Below are 19451 nucleotides of genomic sequence, written 5' to 3'. Positions count from 1 at the left end.
TGCAGCAGAATGAACAGAACACAATAAAAATCATTCATAATTTCAATGAAAGCATTCTGTGCGTAACATACGTTAAAGACTTCATATGATAATCATAAACCGATATTGACCTACTAAAGCAGCTTTGTCCGCCCAACCAGCTGTTCTGTGTAAATGGTTGATCAGCTGCAGCTCTTCTCATCAAAGGGTGATTGATTTGTCAAAATGTTGAAAACTGTCTTTCACTTATGCCACAAAGGGAACTTGCAGTGCATCTTTCAAAGACTTTGGCTTATTGACGACAGTTGTAATGTTTTACAACTTACTGCCATTTGTCTGTTATTCTGTTGCAGCATACAAATCTGTGATCACAGACAGATCTCATAGTCCAGTCAGATGAAGTGGTTATTCATTGAGTGATCGATCAGGGACGTTCATTCAGTCTGAGCTTGAACTTGGCCCATGTTGTGGAGCTACACTGACCCCTGCAGGTTGTTGCTGATTGAAGTTTTAGGCGGTTTATTCTCTTGTTTGTTTATGGGTTGGTTGCGGAAATTAGGGTATTTACACGCGGTGACTTATGTGTTTTGCTTTTAATTTGTGCATGCATCAATGCCACATATGCATGGATCTCACATTACTGTGTTCAACGTCATACATATTGCATCATAGTGTTTTAATATTTCCAAGCATTTTGCAAAATGTGTTTAAAGACCAAAAAGAAAAGACCATATTACAGATGCAATTACTTGCTTAAACCACTTCCTCTGTTGAACATTTCCTGATGCCCTGAGGATGAGAGGCAACTCATTTTCTGTTCAAGGCAGTCTTACATGATTCCAATCATTTCTCTTTCTATCTCATGTTCGCCGATGTTGTCAAGCAATCTTGAAAAAAAATCTTGAAAAAAAGAAAACAAAGAAACGCACGTATCCATCTAGAGCACCAATAAGCTCAATGGTTTCAGAGTAAACAAATGTCCTCCAAAGCGCCAAAGTTCACCCGAAAGTGCAGCCAAGACAAGCGGTCAAACTCCAAAAATAGAAAGATACTAAAGAGTTCTGTAGGTTCCCACTTTGTTTATCAACTGTAGTGTCAGCAGTCCTGTTTGTCCTTGATGGGTAACCGGAGATGCCATTGAATCAGGTAAAAGGTATCTGACACTGCATGGTGTTTGGCACGTATTACAGAAGACTACAGGAAACACAGTTTGAACTTTTGTTGTATGCTTATTAAAAAATCTTTGACTTTTCCTCATGCTTCATAACAGGCCAGTAAATAAATAGATACCAGGCATGGTTCACATATTCCTTTGACACAACATCATCTGTAGATTTCATGCATTCCCATGCAACAGCGCTTTACAACATACAAGTTCTGTACGAGGCACTAAGAAGTTGTCCCAGTGGGTGTGCATAACTCATAAAGTAACTCTCCAACCCTGTACATGCACACAATGTGATAAGCTGCATTGCGGCTAACAGGAGACAGGAGTTAACACTAAAACGGGGACGAAGGTGAGAGGTTACTGTGGCCTCCTGTTACTGTTTATACTGTGCTTTTTCTGGAAATGGAGGAAAGTTCATGGAAGTGATTTCGAGGTCACCGCCTCTGAGGTCAACAGACATTTGGCAAAAATGTGAATGTAACCTCTAGAGTCCAGAATTGGTTGCAGGACAATGATAAGGATTCAGTGACAACAATGACTGACCCAAAGTGCAGACTACTATATAGTGCTTTATATACTGTACATCTGCTGTTAACTTCAATTGTTCTCAATGAACATGGAAGCCATTCACAATGGTGCGTGTGTGTGGGCATACACAAAGATAGGATCAAATTAGATCCAATCAAATACATTTTGATTGGAGAAAAAAAATCAAACATAGCACCTGTACACATACACTACTTAAAGGTAAGAGACACGCTATGAAATAAAGGTAATGCATTATTGGGAATAAGTTAATATAATTCCATGGAACATAAACCAGAGTTTGCAAATGTAGGTCCGTTTGACTGATAGTGGTTAGGCCAGCAGAAAAGGCTTTGCTGGCCCCCAATTGCATATCACTACAAAAAGTAATCCAATAATAGCTGTATTTTTGCAAAAATGTCCCAGTACAACATAAAGTCATGTTTGCTTACATGAAGCTCCACAGGGATCCTCAACGAGGCCCCTGTTAATGATAATAAAACATGAAGAGGGGCACTGGACTGTCTGTAATTAGATTAGGAAAGATTGTCATCAGTCAAACTGATGAGTCACACAGGATGTGTCTTGTCATTTCCACAGGAATAAAGGAGTGAGAGAGAAAGCAAGAGAGAGACAGCTTTTGGTGCCTGACATTATTCTAATAAGCTAATCTCAGCGGAAAGATAAAAGGAGGCCGAGGACAATGAGGAAATGAGTCACTATTTAGAAGCAGTAAGGCTAGGATGAGAGAAACAACATGAGAGGAAAATAATATTCCACGAAATGACTGTGTTTGTATCAGATATGTTCATTTTTTATGAGCAAAATGAAAGGCAAGGGCTCATGACACACAAGTCCCAAAAAAGACTCTCCCAGTTATTTTCACCCCTTAGAGGCAATTACACAACTTGCATTAGCAGCTCTCCCCCTCACATGAGAAGAAATCTTTCAATTCCAAACACTTAAGAACAAAAGAACTAAAATAGGAGAGGACATCTGATGTGCGATACAAAGACAGCCACACAAAAAACATTGTGTATTGATTCAATGATTGATAGTTCCTGATAGGAAAAGATAAACTTCCTCAGGAAAAAGACATTATTTACCTTATGTTTATGTACATACTCCCTCTAATGGAGAGTTGATAAACTACATGCATGCAAATCTCCACTGGACCCTGCTTTTGGGAATCCTGCCCGTAACCACACAGCTTATTCACTTTGTTAAAATGCGGGAAGTGAGCTGAGTAGGTGGGTGCATTGAAAAGAGGGTGTTGTGCGTGTGAGTGTGTTTATGGGCTGACAAGCTAAGATCTGAATGCTGGAGCTGATCCCAGAGCTAACAGGAAATCCTTTCACCAGAACAAGAGGACCCTGAACACTTCTCAGATATAGGGTGGGAAAAACACTTTTGACTGAGTGAGATTGGCTGTCTGAGATGTAGTGGGCTGTGCAAGTACAATACCTTCTCATAAAAGGTTGTGCTGTTACTTAACTTTAGGCTTGAAGCTATAAAAACAAAATCAAAAGCTTGATTATATAATTGACTGTTTTTTGGACAAAAAATCTTGACTGAAGAGCATGTCCTGATTGGATTGGACAAGCACTGTTGGACCGGTGGATGTCTGTGAATAACTGGAAGTTATTAGCAGTGATGTATGTCAGGCTTATTGGTGACTGAAGATAAAGGGCCTTATATTGGTAAAATGGTCACTACTTTCTTACTTAATGTACTCGAGTTGCCACCGAAGAACTTCTTCAAGCAGCTCCTAGCAAGGTTGTTGCTCTATATGGGCAACCGTGGTTTGAAACCCCATCGTGGCATGTTTACATTCATTCATTTTCTAACGCTTTTCCTCACGAGGGTCGCAGGGGTGCTGGAGCCTATCCCAGCTGTCTTCGGGCGAGAGGCAGGGTACACCCTGGACTGGTCGCCAGCCAATCACAGGGCACATATAGATTCACACTCACAATCATACCTATGCACATTTTGGAGTTGCCAATTAACCTAGCATGTTTTTGGAATGTGGGAGGAAACCGGAGTACCCGGAGAAAACCCACGCATGCATGAGGAGAACATGCAAACTCCACACAGAGATGGCCGAGGGTGGATTTGAACCCTGGTCTCCTAGCTGTGAGGTCTGCGCACTAACCACTCGACCGCCGTGCCGCCCGGCATGTTTACATGTTTAGTATAATTTTTAAACTGCCAGTGTTTGGGGAAAAAATATTTGAAAATGATCCCATTGAAGGCCCAGGTACCAAAGGGACTGGCTGCCACTGCTAAAGTCGTATTATAGTGACCCATGTAATTGCAGTGTAAGTTACTGTACAGATGTTGGTAGTAATGATGGAACCTGGTTAGTCCCTAAAAATTTCCATGTATATGCGCACACACACACATACACACACAGCACTGATGACATCTCACACATGCGTTGGGTAAATTTCCATTCCCCTCAAGACAATTTTCAGTTGTCTTCCTGAGCAGAGAGGCAAAGTGCTTAACTGCTTTCAATGCACTCAACCTAAAAGGCCTGGATGGGAGAAATCATTACCATTTCAGCCTCATTTTACAATGCAGCTTTGCCCAGAATCCAAATCAAGTCATAGAGAATGTTTTAATCATGTGGGACAACTTTATTTAATGTTAGCTGTTGTTTTTATTAGTGGAGGGAATCTGCTCCAAATGCCTGAATAAATGTCAAGATGTCGAAGGAACCAAACCAAGAGTAATTGAGTTAGAATTTTAAATTAAATTTAGAGTTAGTTTCAGAGCACTGTATCTACGGTAATGTTAACAAACAGTAAATAATTAGCATGTTTAATCGTTTCGTGGTAAAATGGTGATAATGAGAGACATAATTCAAAGCAGCAACTTTAATTTTCTGCACTTTGCTAGCAGCAACCCACTTGATCAGAAGTGTTTGGTCCTGGGATCAATGGCTAGACACAAGCAAGTCTGGGACCTTAGGGCATCCTTAATGACACCACACAAGACATCCATAACGAAACCAATCACATTTATTGTCTCGGAAGTGCAAGAGTGTTGGGTTTTTTTACATCATAAATGGCATGTTTGAAATATAATCTCACCAGGCTCATGCTGTAGGTAAATTATTTTCATTCGCTCTTTATAAAGGCACAATTTATAGTGGAATATGACAGAATAAGGAATAAGTCATTTAATTCAGAGTCAGTCATAGCTTGCACATTATTCCCAGCGGCACCAGTCGATCACTTTTAAGAGTGAATGCTGTTCATTTGTGTGATTCAACCAGAGGTTATAGACAAACACTATATTATGAACAATACTACAAAGTCATGCACCTCCAAGAAAGGAGGCCAAATCATACATTGACATAGAAAAAGTACAGGATGGAATTTTCCATTCCAAACCCATCTAAGTCTCGGCCATAAACGGGTAGAGCCCAAGGTGCGTAGCCCCCAACGACTCAAGGCTGATGTTTGTCATCCAAAGAGAGGGGCTACCTGTGGAAATTTACCAGTCCCGCACTTGTCGAGCACACACACACAGCTGAGACCAACACGGAGACAAACCACAGACTGCATATCTTACTCACTGCTCACCGTGATAGCTTCCGTTTTTAATCGGTGATGGTACGTGCATGGTTGTGTTGTCAGGGCACTGGGACCCACAAACAACGTAAACCAGCGACATCCAATTTTCTTTCTACATCCATAAATACAAAAAATTCTAAAAGTACACTGCCGGTACACAAGAAGAATATTAATAAAGTTGTAATTAAGAGAATAAAAAGTTGTATTAAAAAAGGAGTATTAAAAATAACGAAATCGCATTACCTGTGTTCCTAGGCAGCTCACCATCATGTGAACCAGCAGTTTGGCAGCAAACGTAGGGAAACGGGAGCACAGGATGTGGGCTATTATGGCCAGTGCAAAACCTGAAAAGGGGAGAACAAGGAGCCATTGTTAAGAAATTAAAATAAATGTATCTTTTGCATCCATGCATATACGGTTAGTCAAGTAATTAAACATTGTTATGCATTCATTCATTTTCGACTGCTGATCCTGTTCTGGGTCATGCGTGAGCTGGTGCCTATCCCGGTTGACTCTCAGTCAATCACAGGCTTTTATACTAACCGATTAAAAAACTATTTTTTCCCTACAAAGAAAGTCTAAAAGAAAGAGGATCACTATTTTGACACTACTGTCTTCTTATCCACTTACGTCCATTGACGTAGTTTGGAGAAGAGTTCACAAAGGAGGAGAATTTAAAGACAAATACATGTATATAACAATTCATAGTGTGCTGTGTGATGTTTTATACCTGAGATGCAAATGAACCCTGAGGCGTAGAAGGCCTGGTTGTATGATGCCAGGGGGGCAAACTCTGCATAGGCGGTGTAAATAGACATGTGGGAGCAGGCACACTCCACATAGCTCCCTCTCTCTTTCACAACCCTGCAGTACTGACCATCTGATGACCAGCTGGAGGAAGGAGAGGAAGAGCACAGATCTTAAAAAATATTACAAAACAAGGCCACAGGCATCACAATTATGTTTATATAAAATGGAATAACTGGAACTGAGGTTTATGTGTCCTTTCCTTGCTCATGACTACTTGACTTCTCTCAATCCCTCTCTCAAGCCAATCTCTCAGTAGTGTGATTATTGCATTATTACTGTACGGGAAGTGTTCTAGCAAAAGTCAAATCTGCTGCAATTTAGACGTCTACAATGTCCCCATTAAACTGAAGGTGACCAGGATAATTCAATGTTTTGTAGATACAACCTGACCTTGCCCAGCAATATGACGATGACAGTAAGACATAAGCGTAAGACGTCAGATATACAAAGTATTTATTTTGAGTTTACAAAGGATGTGCCGGCTTGTATCTGTGGTGTGCTACCTTGAAGTGGTCTGGTTCCAGAGCAGGCACATAGAACGTCCTGGTTTAAGTGGCTGACCAGTAGTGTGGATACGATAAGTCACCTCTATACCATCTCCAAGTGGTCTTGATGGTATGTCCTGTAAGCTGACAGAGAAAACCTAGACAGTACACAGAATGACACCAAAAAGTGCCCTGTGGTTAACATGGCTGTATCTGTATGGGCCAATACTGCCACCTACTGAAAAGAAAAGAGAGCCTGTCGAGGCTTAAGAGCTAATTAATACCTTCCCATTGAGAGCATTCGCTGTATCATTGGTGAGAAACCATATGTCATTTCTGAACTCAATCATATGAATGCGGCTGAGGTTGCGACAATCTGGGGTGGTTACGGCCGGCACTGTGAGCAATGTGTTTGGAAGCTGCAAGAAGTCTCCATTACGCCCCCTGAATGTGTGTCCATTGATTTGTGTGGGATACCACTGGAAGGCAGACATGGACATGTGTGGACACGTGTCCAAGATATAACCTCCTCTGGAAAGGTATAACAAAGAGACGACATTATAAAAAACAAAACAAAACAGAATTTTTAAATCAAGTTTAAGCATGCACTGTGTTTGACACACTCACATCTCACAGTGACTGTTCGTGAGGAAGGAGAAGGCAAATCGTTCAGCCACCTCCACAAGGTGGCTAAGGCCCCGTGTGTCGGCTCTGCTGGGGTTGGCCAAAGTGCATAGCAGGTCATAGGTCAAATTGCGGCTGCTTTCATGTATAGCGGTGCTCTCGGCCACTGCAAGTACCTGGTTCAAGAAAAGACAGAGATGCAAGATTTAGAGCAGGGATTATAACATTTAATGGTAAACTCAAGCTTTCAAACAATGTAAACATGAAGGGTTGTTTGTTAATTAGCTAACTAATTGTCACAATTGTTACATTCATTCATTTTCTACCGCTTATCCTCACGAGGGAGGGTGCTGGAGCCTATCCCAGCTGTCTTCGTGCAAGAGGCGGGGTACACCCTGGACTGGTGGCCAGCCAATCACAGGGCACATATACGTAGACAAACAACCATTCACACTCACATTCATACCTATGGACAATTTGGAATCGCCAATTAACCTAGCATTGTTTTGGAATGTGGACCGAAACCGTAAACCGCAGTCCCCGGAGAAAACCCATGCATGCAAACTCCACACAGAGATGGCCAAGGCTGGAATTGAACTCGGGTCTCCTAGTCGTGAGACCTGCGTGCTAACCACTCAAACACCGCGGAGCCTCCACAATTGTAACAATTCTACAGTAGTTGATCAGAACCCCCTTCAGGAGTGTCAAGTAAAATTCTCACCTTCCCCAGAGCTTCAAGCACAGCAGTCATCTGCTCTCGAGGTAACATGGCAGCAGTCCGGTCGATGAGTCCGTGTAACATCTGGTTTAATATCGTCATATCGAGAGTTTGATGCAATTTCCCCAGCAAGGCCCACATAGTGGCACTGGCAACATTTGACACTATTGTCACATTTGCGAGGCCAAACTCTGGGTGCACTCGGGCGCCGCCTGTGGCGTTAAAAAGCTCCACTTGGAAGCGCTTAGGCCTGGGTAAGGGTGACGCAATGTCAGGGGTTAGATAAATGTCCAGAGATGCATTGCGATGACCTGCATCAAAGGTTAGCATGCCGTCTTGTCTAGGGAAATCCATTCCGGCTTTAGCTGGATGGATTACATATGGTCCAAACAAATCCCCTCTGGGCAGCTCCTGGAAGGAAAATAGGACAGCTAGACATGTTTTCTTCATCTTTTCATCTATATATATAATATATATTTTTTTTTGTTACAGTGGAATGCCAAATAAAGAAATTGAGGAGGAATAGAGTACAGCATTTGACGTAAATAACATATAGATACTGTATGCTACCTCGTGGCTGGGAGCATGAGATACTTAGCATGTAGGTTGATTGAACACAAAGACACTTTTTGTGTGAATTTTAAAGACATCTCATCTCATGTGACTCAAAGTTACCCTGTTAAACAAAAAGATGTTTGTGAATGCTGACTTGGCTCAGTTATTCAATCTACTTCTTCAATCTACTTTAAGCATGACTGCTTTGGTTGTATTAAAAACAATAACTTGACTGAATTGAGTTGACTGAGGAATGCTTTTGTCTCACACCAAAGCTTTTCGTAAGCGGCTGACACAAGTAGAGAAGATGAAAGCAGGGGAACCCGTTTTGTGTCGGTAGGAGGTTTTTGATTTTCGTTGAAAGTGCACTCCAAGATTAAAGTAGACTCAGAATACTCTGAGTCTTCCAGACTCAGACTGGAAGACTCAGAAAGACTCTTTCAACTCAGCTAATGTCAAAAGATCTATGTATGTTCTTTGTGACATCAACAATTAAAGTAATTTAATTTGTTTTAAATTTTAGCAATATATAATGCAAAGGAAGGACTTTGAGTGGGAACACCTCTGCATCCACGGACTCCTACAATCTATTTTGAGAATTTTAATCATTGCATATGTACTATATGTAGTTAGATTCGTGATGTTGGACTCATGAGGTAAGTATGATTGATTGATATCGTTTAGACAGGAACAAATGTAGTAAACGTTATTAAGGTGTTCTCCATCATCAAACTCAATCATGTTGGCCTACATTGAAAGCATGCTGGCCTACCCGTATGATGTGCACATTGACATTAAAATGTTCAACATACCAGAGTGCGATACCATACAGACATGGCTGAAGCTGTGCTTGCTCTTCTGTACACCTGGAGACTGAGTCTTGTGGTCGTTGGAGTGGCGGTGGGGAGCCTGTGGCTGATGGCAAAGTACACTATGCCTCGTGGATCATCACTTTCCGCCAAAGTAATATTGGCAAATCGGCTGGTCTCATTGATGGTGGCGCCATCACCCACTTGGAAAATTTCCACTAAGAACCAAGTATGGTACTCTGGTTCCTGTGGTAACACAGATGACTTATTATATGCACTACCGAATATATACAATACTATTGAATGTCTATAAAACTTTTAATGTGGAATCTGTTATAAAATAATCAATTACGAACTGATCAATCTCCAGATAACTAATTCTGGCCTCTTACCTCATCATCCTGGACCTCCAAAGTAAAAGCACAGATTGTCACTCCTCTTCTACATAGTACAAATCCTGATGTGTGCACCAGCTGTTTAGTTAGGTTCACTCCATTACTGACAAGAATTGGAGCTGCTTTTTTAAATGTAGCTCTCCAGAAAATCTGCAAATCCTCAAAAGCTCTAAGGACAGAGAAACAAGTATTTGAACAAATAAGAAGTGCATTTTGTATTTGTACACATTATTTACCACAAGACTATAATAACCTGTTTTGTTGCCTTTGCAGTAAGAGCTGAACTGTTCTGTTCTCGGAGTCTTCTTCCAGAACCTGACCCATCAGTGAATTGTAACTGAAGCCTACAATACCATTATGGAAATCGCTCCCTGTGATTGACATGGGAAGAATTAGGAAGAATACATTATGATTATTGCAGTACTATGCCATCATTACCGTTGGGATTATTGAGAAGAATTGTGACTAATTTAGCACAATGACATATAAAGCACATTGTATGAGCCAGAAAACCCTGCAAACCCTTACCAAGAATGGTGATTTTGGCAAAAGCTCCAAATCCCTGATTTGGACTGTCAGTGATCTGAGCCCCTCCCTCGGGGTCACTGAGATAGATGTAGAACACCTCCTGTCCTTCTGGTTCTGAGTCATCCAGAATAAAGAGGCTCACTTCTGTCTCATTCTGACCAGCCCGCAAGAGCACAATGGAAGACTCCAAGTGGAAGTCCTGATTCTCTTTTGCTAAAGGTTGAACAGATTCATGGGCGAAGGGGAACGGTGTTGTGCTTCCATCTGGAAGAAATCACAGCGATGTTAAATTATTATTGATTACAAGTGTCTTATGAAAACAGACATTAAATAAAGGAAAATTCAATAAATAAAGCACCTCCATATGCTTTAACCTGAACTCGCACATCTCCAATTACACTGTCCGACCTGCGAACCCGCAGAACCACCTTTCGCTCTTGCTGACTCTCTTCATCTTTATCCTCAGGTACTTTGACCAGCCCTGGTCCGATACTCAGCACTCCACTGGTCACATCACTCATCAGGATGGTAACCGTTGCCAGACTGTGAGGTGGGTTAAGACGAGGGACAACATCTGCCCAAAATGTATCTGGAGTGAGGACTTCAACATTCGTGAGATTGACGTGAAAATATTCATCCGGTTCTGAAAGAGCGTCATCAAAGATTGAAATATGGAGGGAAGTGTTGGTTTGCCGAGCAGAGTCAAAAGCCAAACGTCCATCTGGCACAGAGATGAAATCAACTCCTGTAGATGCACTGCCTGCAATTGTTGTGTAAGACAAGCGAGTGCTGTTGCTACGAGAACCATAGAGCCTCTGGACATAGAGCGTTACAGTCTGAATGTCCTCCTCAATGACTAGGTGGCGGGAATCAGGGGCAAACTGATAGATCCCCAATGGCTCCACTTCTGCTACTGTATAGCCTGACCTGCACAAAGACCATGACACATTGGATTTGGTCATTGTTTGTTCAATACAATGACATCACGCTTTGGCATCCTTGTGCAACGACTATTCACAGCTTACCTGAGCTTGACATGGCTGCCGAAAATAGGGCTGGAGGCGGCCGTACTAAGATACAACGCATGTGCAGTTGGGACAGATGTATCAGCCAAAGCTGTCAGAGGTATAACTTTTGTCCTCTCTCCATGGGAGAAGGTTAGTGATCCTGAAAAGGAGGAAGGACCACATGTGTAATCAAAGCAATGCAAAATACACATGCAGCACACATGTACAATCATGTACTTTTTTTTTTACCTGAACTTGGTGTGATCAACCCAATTCTAAAGCCAGGTGGAGATTGCCCTGGAGGATACCCGGCTCTCCACTCGACCCTGATATCCCCAAATAACCCTCCTCGTGTCACCTTGGCTTCACATTCCCCTGTTTCAATGTTTGAAACGTGCAGGGCCAGAGAGGAAAAACCCACCTGAACAACATGTAGGAAAGGGAAACATTGGATTATGCTAAATATTGCTTAAATGCTGGGGTATCCAAAGTGTAGCACAGGGTCATTGGTGGCCTGCAGCTTTTTTTTATTGACCCGCTGCACATTGTAAATATTAAAGTGGACCTATTATGTGTTTTCCACTTTGCTGATCTATAAATGTTTTTAGAATGTTGTATTCTCGTGTTAAACAATGCCAAAGTTTCAGCTACTTGATGAATACATTTGTGTACACAATGAGCAAAAATTGTGTTTTGGTTGCATAATTAATCAGAAAGGCCAATACTGACCTCTGAGCTGGCAGCTTCCTCTGGTACAGTCACCATGGCAACAGTGGACTCATGGTGGAGGCGGGGTGGTGTGCCAAGTAAAGGACTCAAAAGTACTACATCAGTTAGCTCTACTGAGAAAGTCTCACCCAATGATAAAAATACCTACCAAAAAAAAAAAAAAACGAAATCAATCTCACCTCAGCTAAAATATACAGTATAATTGGTTGGATGTTTCATTATGTCTCATTCATACCTGGTTGGTGATCGGCAATGTAACAACACTGAAAGCCTGCCCATCTGTGAACAACAGTCTTCCTTCCGCTTGTCCTCCCACAAATACCTCAATGTCCATCACCTCTTCTGCCCTGTCAGTGATTCTGTAGCCCACACTGACATTGCCAAACAACCCAGCAAGCCGAGTTGCGTTCATAACCAGAACTCTGCGGGCCTCTAACCCTGACCCCTCCACTACCACAGACTGCTGCCCGGGATTCAAGAAGAAGACGCCATGGGGGTCATCATTAGCATGTACCCTGAGGATATAACATCAAATTTCAATTTTGACATGAACATTAGCCAATGCATGGAAGAAAAAAAAGAGGACAAACCTAATGTGGGTGCGTAAAAGGTTTGTGTTGACATCCAGGGTAGCACCGCCCTCTACAGCTGTGAGTTGAACAGTGTAGAGCTCTTCCAGCTCTGGTACGGTGTCAGGCATCAAAGTAACCACTATTTCTGCCTCTCTCTGGCCTTCCCAGATTAGCACAGTGCCGGAAAATATAAGGAAATCCCCAGTTATGTCAGATTCACTCTGTATTTGCCAGTGGACCTAAAGTGTGAAGAAGAAAAAGTTGTTTCCTGGAGGGTACTGCTTTCAACGACTTATTGTTTAGTTCATTTCACACAACACAGGCCAGTGGGTGCATTATGAGTGGGTGAGCTTACCGTTATATTACCCATGATACCCTCTCGACGTGTAATGTGTAATGATATGTTGCTCAAGCCCTCTGCTTCTGTGGGTTCACTGTAGAGGCGTTCTTGAAGAGTATCCTCAGTAAACTGAACTATACCATTTGGGTCTCCAAATTTTTCAATCTAAAAAATGAAGACACGGTGATATTGATATTAGAACTTGTGTTCATCTCTTGAGAAACATAAAATGATTGCTGAATGTGAGGGTTGTATTCATGTTTATGATGAACTGCACAAAGTAATACATCTGGATGTGATTTCAGTTTGCTCAAAAATGAAAAAAATATGAGTTGCCTTTAGAGTTATGGAGCCAGCCTGATGGTCAAGGTCCATATCACCTGACAGAATGCTGAGCTCTATTACAAATGTTTCCTCTATTTCCACTTGACCATGAGGGAGGATCCGCAGCTCAATAATGCGTTCGCCTCCCCCTCCATCACTAAAGAAAAACGACCCATTCAAGGGCTCTCTAATATCTGTATTGGACTGAAGGAGGGTATCTCTGCTGTTTGGTCCAAGAATGATCCAAGCAACCTGAGGACGAAAGCCATTTAGGAATCGAGGGAAACACATATCGGAAATTCTTTTTTTGCATTTCTTGGTACCGTCGCATTGCCAACAAGGCCTCCTGTCCTTTCTAAGACAAGCGTGAGTTTTTGAGTGTCGTTTGGGTTGACAATGGTGATTAGGCTCTCGTTAAGGAACCGCACCACACCGCTGGGAGAGTCACTCTTGTTGATGGTCACTCTGACGACTTTGTGAAAGCCAAGGACCGCTCCTCCTGTGGCTCCAACCAGCAAGACCTCAAACACCTCTGCATATTCACTATCAAAAATCATTCACAAGTAATTATAATGAATATAACATGCTTACAGCTATCTCTGAAGGTGTTTATCTTTTCCTCTTACCTTTGCTCGTCATCTAAAATTGTAACATTAACAAAACTAGTTTCTTGTCCTTGGACGAACATCACTGAGCCATTATTCAAGATGTAGTCAAGACCAGGAGTTGCACTCAGGCCGGTGGAAATGTATTCAGCTGAGACAGTTCCATAAGAACCGGTTCTCCTCACCACTGGTATCAACAAAGTGCCTGCATCCTCCTCAACTGAAACAGAAGAGCAAGAATGATACCACATTTTGTTTTGCTTATTGAAAACTTTAAGGCATATTTGTTTTGACTCACCCGTGATGTTTACATAGCCATGTATAAACTCTAAGACACCCTCAGCATTGTCATTCTTCAGTATTACAACTGCAATAGATGAGATGTCACCTATGACTGGAGGCTGGTCCAGCTGGAGACCAGAATCTCTTATTGTGTAGTCCAAACCACTGACCAATAGGGGGAGACAGATATTAAAGAATCACTGGTCCACACTAACTTCTCATATACTTTCATCATTCTGTACCTGGTGTTTACCACTTCCACTTCAGTGATGTTAAAAAAGAACATCTCTGGTCCCTCTGGAAGACTGTCATCATAGATACCCACTGAGACCTGTTTTGACGTCTGGCCTGGGGCGAACAGCAATCGCCCTGAAGCTGAAGCAAAGTCCTCACCACTAACTGCTGTGGTGCCTGAAGTCTGAAAGGTGACCCAAACGCTGCCCAGTGTGCCTAATGAGCGATTAATTGTCACATTTACCTAAAGAAAAAGGCATGGTCAGTAAAAAACCTTATGTACGTATTGTACATTTTTCTGTACAAAATTTATGCTCACAGTTTGTTCCTCCTCAATTGCACTGATCTGTTGCTGGGTGAGGGAGAACAGGCCATAGGGGTTGTCACTGGCTGCCATGATTATCCTGGCATGGCGTGCAGTGGGACTGATTTCCAGGCCCGGTGACATGGATGTCAGGGTTAACTGGAAATCACGCCGTTCCTCAGGAAAATAATCATCGACAACCTTCAGCCAGAACAGAGAACGGAGATATCATTGTTTTGAGGGTGTAAATAGTTAGAGGGACTTTAACAATTCACATTGGTTAGTACCATTAGAATAAAAGAAGCTAAGGACTGCTGGTCCCTCATAGTCACTGTGCCAGATATCTCTTCAAACTCTGCAACCAAAGCAGGAGTGATATTCCAATGCACCTGCACCTCCCCGAACACACCTGGCCCACGAATAAGGCTGAAACAAATATATATTATTTTATTCACATACACTATTTAAATAGTATGTCATTTGCCTTCGCTTATCTTACCTGACAACAGCGCTGCCATTGTATAATCCTTCAGGTTCACCAATAAAAATGGTCCTTGAGGACTCTGCTAGCCCTATGATGCCAAGGGCAGCCTTGTCTGCCATGATGGTGACGGTCGCCATGTCTGAAGCACAGAAAGAGTTTGACATAGGAGTCTCACATAGATATTGTGAATGATGGGGAAAAAAATTCCCCTAAAAAGTGCCATTTGCCTTTAAATACAGACCATTTAAAGGGTCAATGACAGCACCACTGCCATTTCCAGGAAACAGATTGACAGTGAAGTGCTCATCTCCCTCCAGTATGCTGTCAGCAAGGGCTCTTATCACAAAAGTCTTCAGTGATTCATTCTGGAAAGTCAACATAACAGATATTTAGAATCAACTTGTATTCTATGTATGTATGAACCCAGATTGAAACTACCTCAAACAACATATAATTTTGAGGGGGAAGTTTGCTCACACTACAGGGTCAAACAGGATGTGCTCACAAAAAAGTGACATTAAGGGTAAAAATATCACAATAGATTTATTATTGTACTGCAGTTCTAACGTGTAGTTTTTATTGTATTGTGCAATGGTATATTGCACTTTAACAGGCTGTAGAGGTGTTCCTAAAATGTTCCCTCATTCACTGAAGCCAAATGTAGCTGGTGAGTCATGTTGTACCTCAGTAAAGACAAGAGTCCCACTGAGAGGTGACAGGTCATTTACAGCTTGGCCATCCAGCTGCCACACCAATGTCACTGCCCCTTCACCTCCTCCACTTCGCAACACTGCGAGTTGGGCATCAGCAACAGGATCCTCAACAAATTCTGGCTCACTTACAACAACCTGCAAACGGACAGAGGTTATGTGAATTTATTGCGACCCTAAAACAACCGGTTGATGGAGACAGTCTGTAGTTGTTAGTTGTAAATCACCTCAAGCTCCTGAAATCCAAATCGCCCTAGAGGTGAATCATTGGCCGGAATGCTGACAGTCACAGAGGTAACATCTCCAAGTCGAGCACCACCAATCACACGCAGTAAAGTCACTCTGAAAGTCTCCAATTCCTCCACATGGTCGTCATCCAAGATGGTGATGGCAATAACGGCTTCTCTCTAGGAACCCATGGATGATGACAGATTTGAAAATAAAAAGACCACAACAGTGGTAAGCAAATTGTGTTAAACACTTACTTCCCCAACCTTACGTGACATGTGTGCAACAACCACTGCATGTATTTACCTGGCCGTCTTGAAAGGTGACATTTCCTGATGACGGGCTAAAATCATTACGATCAGCAGTCAGAGGCTGAGCCTCCCAGTACACGACCAGTCTTCCAGTAACACCTGCAAGTCGCACCACATTCAGGAAGAGGATGTTGTCAGGAGGTGGAATCTCGTAGGCCACCATGATTCCATGCACATCCTAGCATAGAAAAAGAAAATAAATCAGACTTGTATGTTACAATATTCCCTCACTTCCAGTTTAAAATAAGGCTTGAAAGCCCTGTGTTCACCTCAGGTACAACAAACTGCAGGATCCCTCGAGGGTCATCATTCTCCTGAATGGTGACTTCAGCTACTTCCATGCCTGGTCTTTTCACAGAGGGATGGCCTGCTGTGTCTAGCCCACTAACTAACTCCACACTGGTGATGTTTACCAGGAAACTCTCTGATAGTTCTGGGATGTCATCCTTTGAAAAATCATTTTTACACACTTAGAACAAATACACATACCATGCATACGCAGAATCGTCTTATCTCTAAAGTTGAAATACATGGTGAAAATACTGTAAGGATAGATTATTCTTACTGGAAGGATTGTGATGGTCACAAGTGCCACAGTTGCACCTTCCGTCATAATGAGAGTGCTGTCTTTGGCAATGTAGTCCTCATCAGCACTGGCCTGGTTGGACGGAGGCTGGTACAAAGCTGGCCTGGTGTTGTAATGTATTGCGACCTTACCTGAGGAGCCATGCTCCCTGACTATGGACAAAGTCAGATTGACTGGAAAAGCTGAAAGTAAGGAGAAATGACTGATTGAATGACTGTTACTGATTATTTACATGAAAGATGCCAATTACTACTTCAATAAAGCTAAAAAAAAACAAAAAGATACATTTCTGCATTGTTTTAACAATCCAGATACTAATCTCGAAAATAATTAATTTCATCCAGGAAACCATCAAAGCCCTTTTACAGTAAATCTCAAAGTGTTCTTCCCGTAACAGCTTCTAACACCTAATGCAGTCAAGATGTTGTTGGATAGTGGTGAAGTATGGGTGGTATGACAAAAACTAAGTTTGACTGTTGAATATCTTCCCAGTAGAAAACAATGCATTGTGTGTCACACCCGAGAATAATCCTCACCATGCGGTTCTTGCATTAGAGTAATCTGAGAGTCCAGATGCCATCCAATCACCCCATAGGGGGAACCATTTGGTAGGATGGTGAGTAGAGCATTTGCCCGCAGCTTGTTAATAACCGCTGCTTGTTGTGGGTCCTGCAGCCCCACGGTGGTGACATCCATGAGGGTGATGGTAACACTTTCTCTCAGTTCCGCGACATCATCTGCTAGCACAGTCAGTGGAATGGTGCCGATCGACTGGCCCTCTGAGAAGGCTACCTATGGATGACATATTTAGCTTACTCCTCAAGATCATTCTCTTTTATAGACATACAGTACACAATATCATACAAAACATTTCAGACATTAGAAGATAATGGTTGTAAATCTAAAAATGGCGGTTCAAATGTGAGGTGTGCTCTCACTCACACCTTACTGGAGGTGTCAATGTAAGTACATAATGTATAATGTAATAACATAATGTAATGTTACTGAGTGTGATAAGCTCACACACCACTCCTGAAGTTGGGTAAATGTCCGCCAGACTCCCATTGGCACGCCAGTGAACTGTCAGTCGGCCAAAGGTCCCCCTTCTCCTCTCCACAATGAGAGAGATTTGATAATTTTGCTCCAGCTCCTCAACCTCCATAGACAGATAATTCTGACAAAGGTAAAAAGAGAAAAATAAAAAGCAATGACTTTAGTTGATTCTTGGAAAGAAAATCTGATAGCAAAACTTGCAGTAGCTTGCCTTAGCAAAACCAATCTCTCCATGGGCATTGTCGTTACTCGGAACCACGACAGTCACCAGACCACCAAATCCAATCTCTGCTCCACCCTTTGGATTCTTAAGGCGGACCTGGAATTGCTCTTGCTCCTCAGGAACATCGTCATCAATGACATTCACTGCAATTTGGAGTTCGCTGTCGCCGGGTAAAAAGTGCAGCTCTCCAAAACTGAGGTGGGAGGAAACAAAGCAATTACACTGGCTTTGTAGTTGAAGGAGTGAATGAATGATATGTAATGGTAATGGTTTAGTTGTATTCGAACATACACACAATTTACAATGCAATACATCACAAAGTACAATTCAGGTATTAAAACAATACCTGGGAATGAAGTCGGACTGGTTGGAGACGGAAGTTAATTCATAAATTCTGGAGCGGTTCTCCTCAGAAGAAGCTAAGAGTGTCTTGGTGGTGTTGAGAGATGGGACTTGAAAGGAGAAAAATCTCATAGCTGGTGGGGCTTTCAGTATAACTGTGAACAGGTTGACATCACTCCTCCAGAAGTATAGGGATGAACTATTTCCACCAGCTAGAAGGAGGTACGCTGGCAGGGAGAAGATCAAAGGACATCTGGTCAGCAGTTATTCTTGGCTTTTCAGACTTGGGAACCAAGCACTTACTGAGTTGAGAGGGAGTTGTGAAATAATGAATTGAAGTGAGGCCTGGATGAGGAATGGATTGATACAAATCAGGTGAATTCTGCCCGGATCTCCACTGGAGCACTTCACAGGAAGGAGGGACACCTAAAGACAAGTACACATTACAGTCCACTAAAAAAGAAGTAACCAAGTCTGACAAAATAGAACATGTGAGTCACAGGGTGGCTTAGCTCCATTCCACTTTTCAAAAACTATATCTTATGCAAATATACAGAAACTTGTATGACTATACAGAACATGCCCGACTAACCAACACAATAAGTTTTTTGTGGTAATTTCCACAGTGACCATTCCATCTATCTGTTTTGATTACCTTGAAGAAATACCAACAACAGAGTGTCCTCTGCCCCCGTCTGGACTGTCTCCACTTGGCTGGCTCTACCAGTGACAGGGAGGCTTTCTGGATTCCCAAATCTTCCACTGGACCATTGAAGAAGGAGGCAGCTGGTCGTCTCACTGTTCAAGCAAACTACTAAATAAATAGAATCTGCACGGGTGAATGGAGTCACAATGATGATCTCTTCTTCAAAGTCAAGTGTCTGCAGGAGCGTGAAGGAGGTACCCGTCCACAAAAAAATCTGTAGCATGAAGCAAAAAA

General features: G+C 42.2%; 1 protein-coding gene across 3 annotated transcripts in view; it reads right to left on the bottom strand.

The window, feature by feature from the left end:
* adgrv1 (adhesion G protein-coupled receptor V1) overlaps window positions 1-19451 on the bottom strand; it is an 80753-nt gene that overhangs the window by 23810 nt on the left and 37492 nt on the right. For all 3 annotated transcript variants that reach the window (XM_058071120.2, XM_058071121.2, XM_058071122.2), the window contains 37 exons: window positions 19167-19431; window positions 18815-18937; window positions 18516-18738; window positions 18158-18362; window positions 17921-18067; window positions 17430-17685; window positions 16873-17075; window positions 16577-16753; window positions 16303-16485; window positions 15996-16175; window positions 15742-15906; window positions 15300-15423; window positions 15074-15197; window positions 14862-15000; window positions 14590-14775; window positions 14279-14514; window positions 14053-14201; window positions 13776-13974; window positions 13473-13692; window positions 13162-13401; window positions 12841-12990; window positions 12504-12724; window positions 12149-12428; window positions 11914-12057; window positions 11434-11605; window positions 11203-11344; window positions 10536-11104; window positions 10178-10441; window positions 9903-10020; window positions 9647-9818; window positions 9258-9500; window positions 7894-8301; window positions 7176-7348; window positions 6833-7079; window positions 6567-6706; window positions 5984-6144; window positions 5497-5597 (listed from right to left, as the gene is read on the bottom strand). In XM_058071120.2, the coding sequence (XP_057927103.2) occupies window positions 5497-5597; window positions 5984-6144; window positions 6567-6706; window positions 6833-7079; window positions 7176-7348; window positions 7894-8301; window positions 9258-9500; window positions 9647-9818; window positions 9903-10020; window positions 10178-10441; window positions 10536-11104; window positions 11203-11344; window positions 11434-11605; window positions 11914-12057; window positions 12149-12428; window positions 12504-12724; window positions 12841-12990; window positions 13162-13401; window positions 13473-13692; window positions 13776-13974; window positions 14053-14201; window positions 14279-14514; window positions 14590-14775; window positions 14862-15000; window positions 15074-15197; window positions 15300-15423; window positions 15742-15906; window positions 15996-16175; window positions 16303-16485; window positions 16577-16753; window positions 16873-17075; window positions 17430-17685; window positions 17921-18067; window positions 18158-18362; window positions 18516-18738; window positions 18815-18937; window positions 19167-19431 (7449 nt within the window). The remainder of the gene's footprint in view (window positions 1-5496; window positions 5598-5983; window positions 6145-6566; window positions 6707-6832; window positions 7080-7175; window positions 7349-7893; window positions 8302-9257; window positions 9501-9646; window positions 9819-9902; window positions 10021-10177; window positions 10442-10535; window positions 11105-11202; window positions 11345-11433; window positions 11606-11913; window positions 12058-12148; window positions 12429-12503; window positions 12725-12840; window positions 12991-13161; window positions 13402-13472; window positions 13693-13775; window positions 13975-14052; window positions 14202-14278; window positions 14515-14589; window positions 14776-14861; window positions 15001-15073; window positions 15198-15299; window positions 15424-15741; window positions 15907-15995; window positions 16176-16302; window positions 16486-16576; window positions 16754-16872; window positions 17076-17429; window positions 17686-17920; window positions 18068-18157; window positions 18363-18515; window positions 18739-18814; window positions 18938-19166; window positions 19432-19451) is intronic.

Source organism: Doryrhamphus excisus, linkage group LG3 (assembly GCF_037039965.1).
Source record: "Doryrhamphus excisus strain RoL-2023G ecotype Guam linkage group LG3, RoL_Dexc_Guam_v1.1, whole genome shotgun sequence".
NCBI classification, from domain to species: Eukaryota; Metazoa; Chordata; class Actinopteri; order Syngnathiformes; family Syngnathidae; genus Doryrhamphus; species Doryrhamphus excisus.
This window is presented reverse-complemented; position numbering and strand designations above follow the sequence as displayed.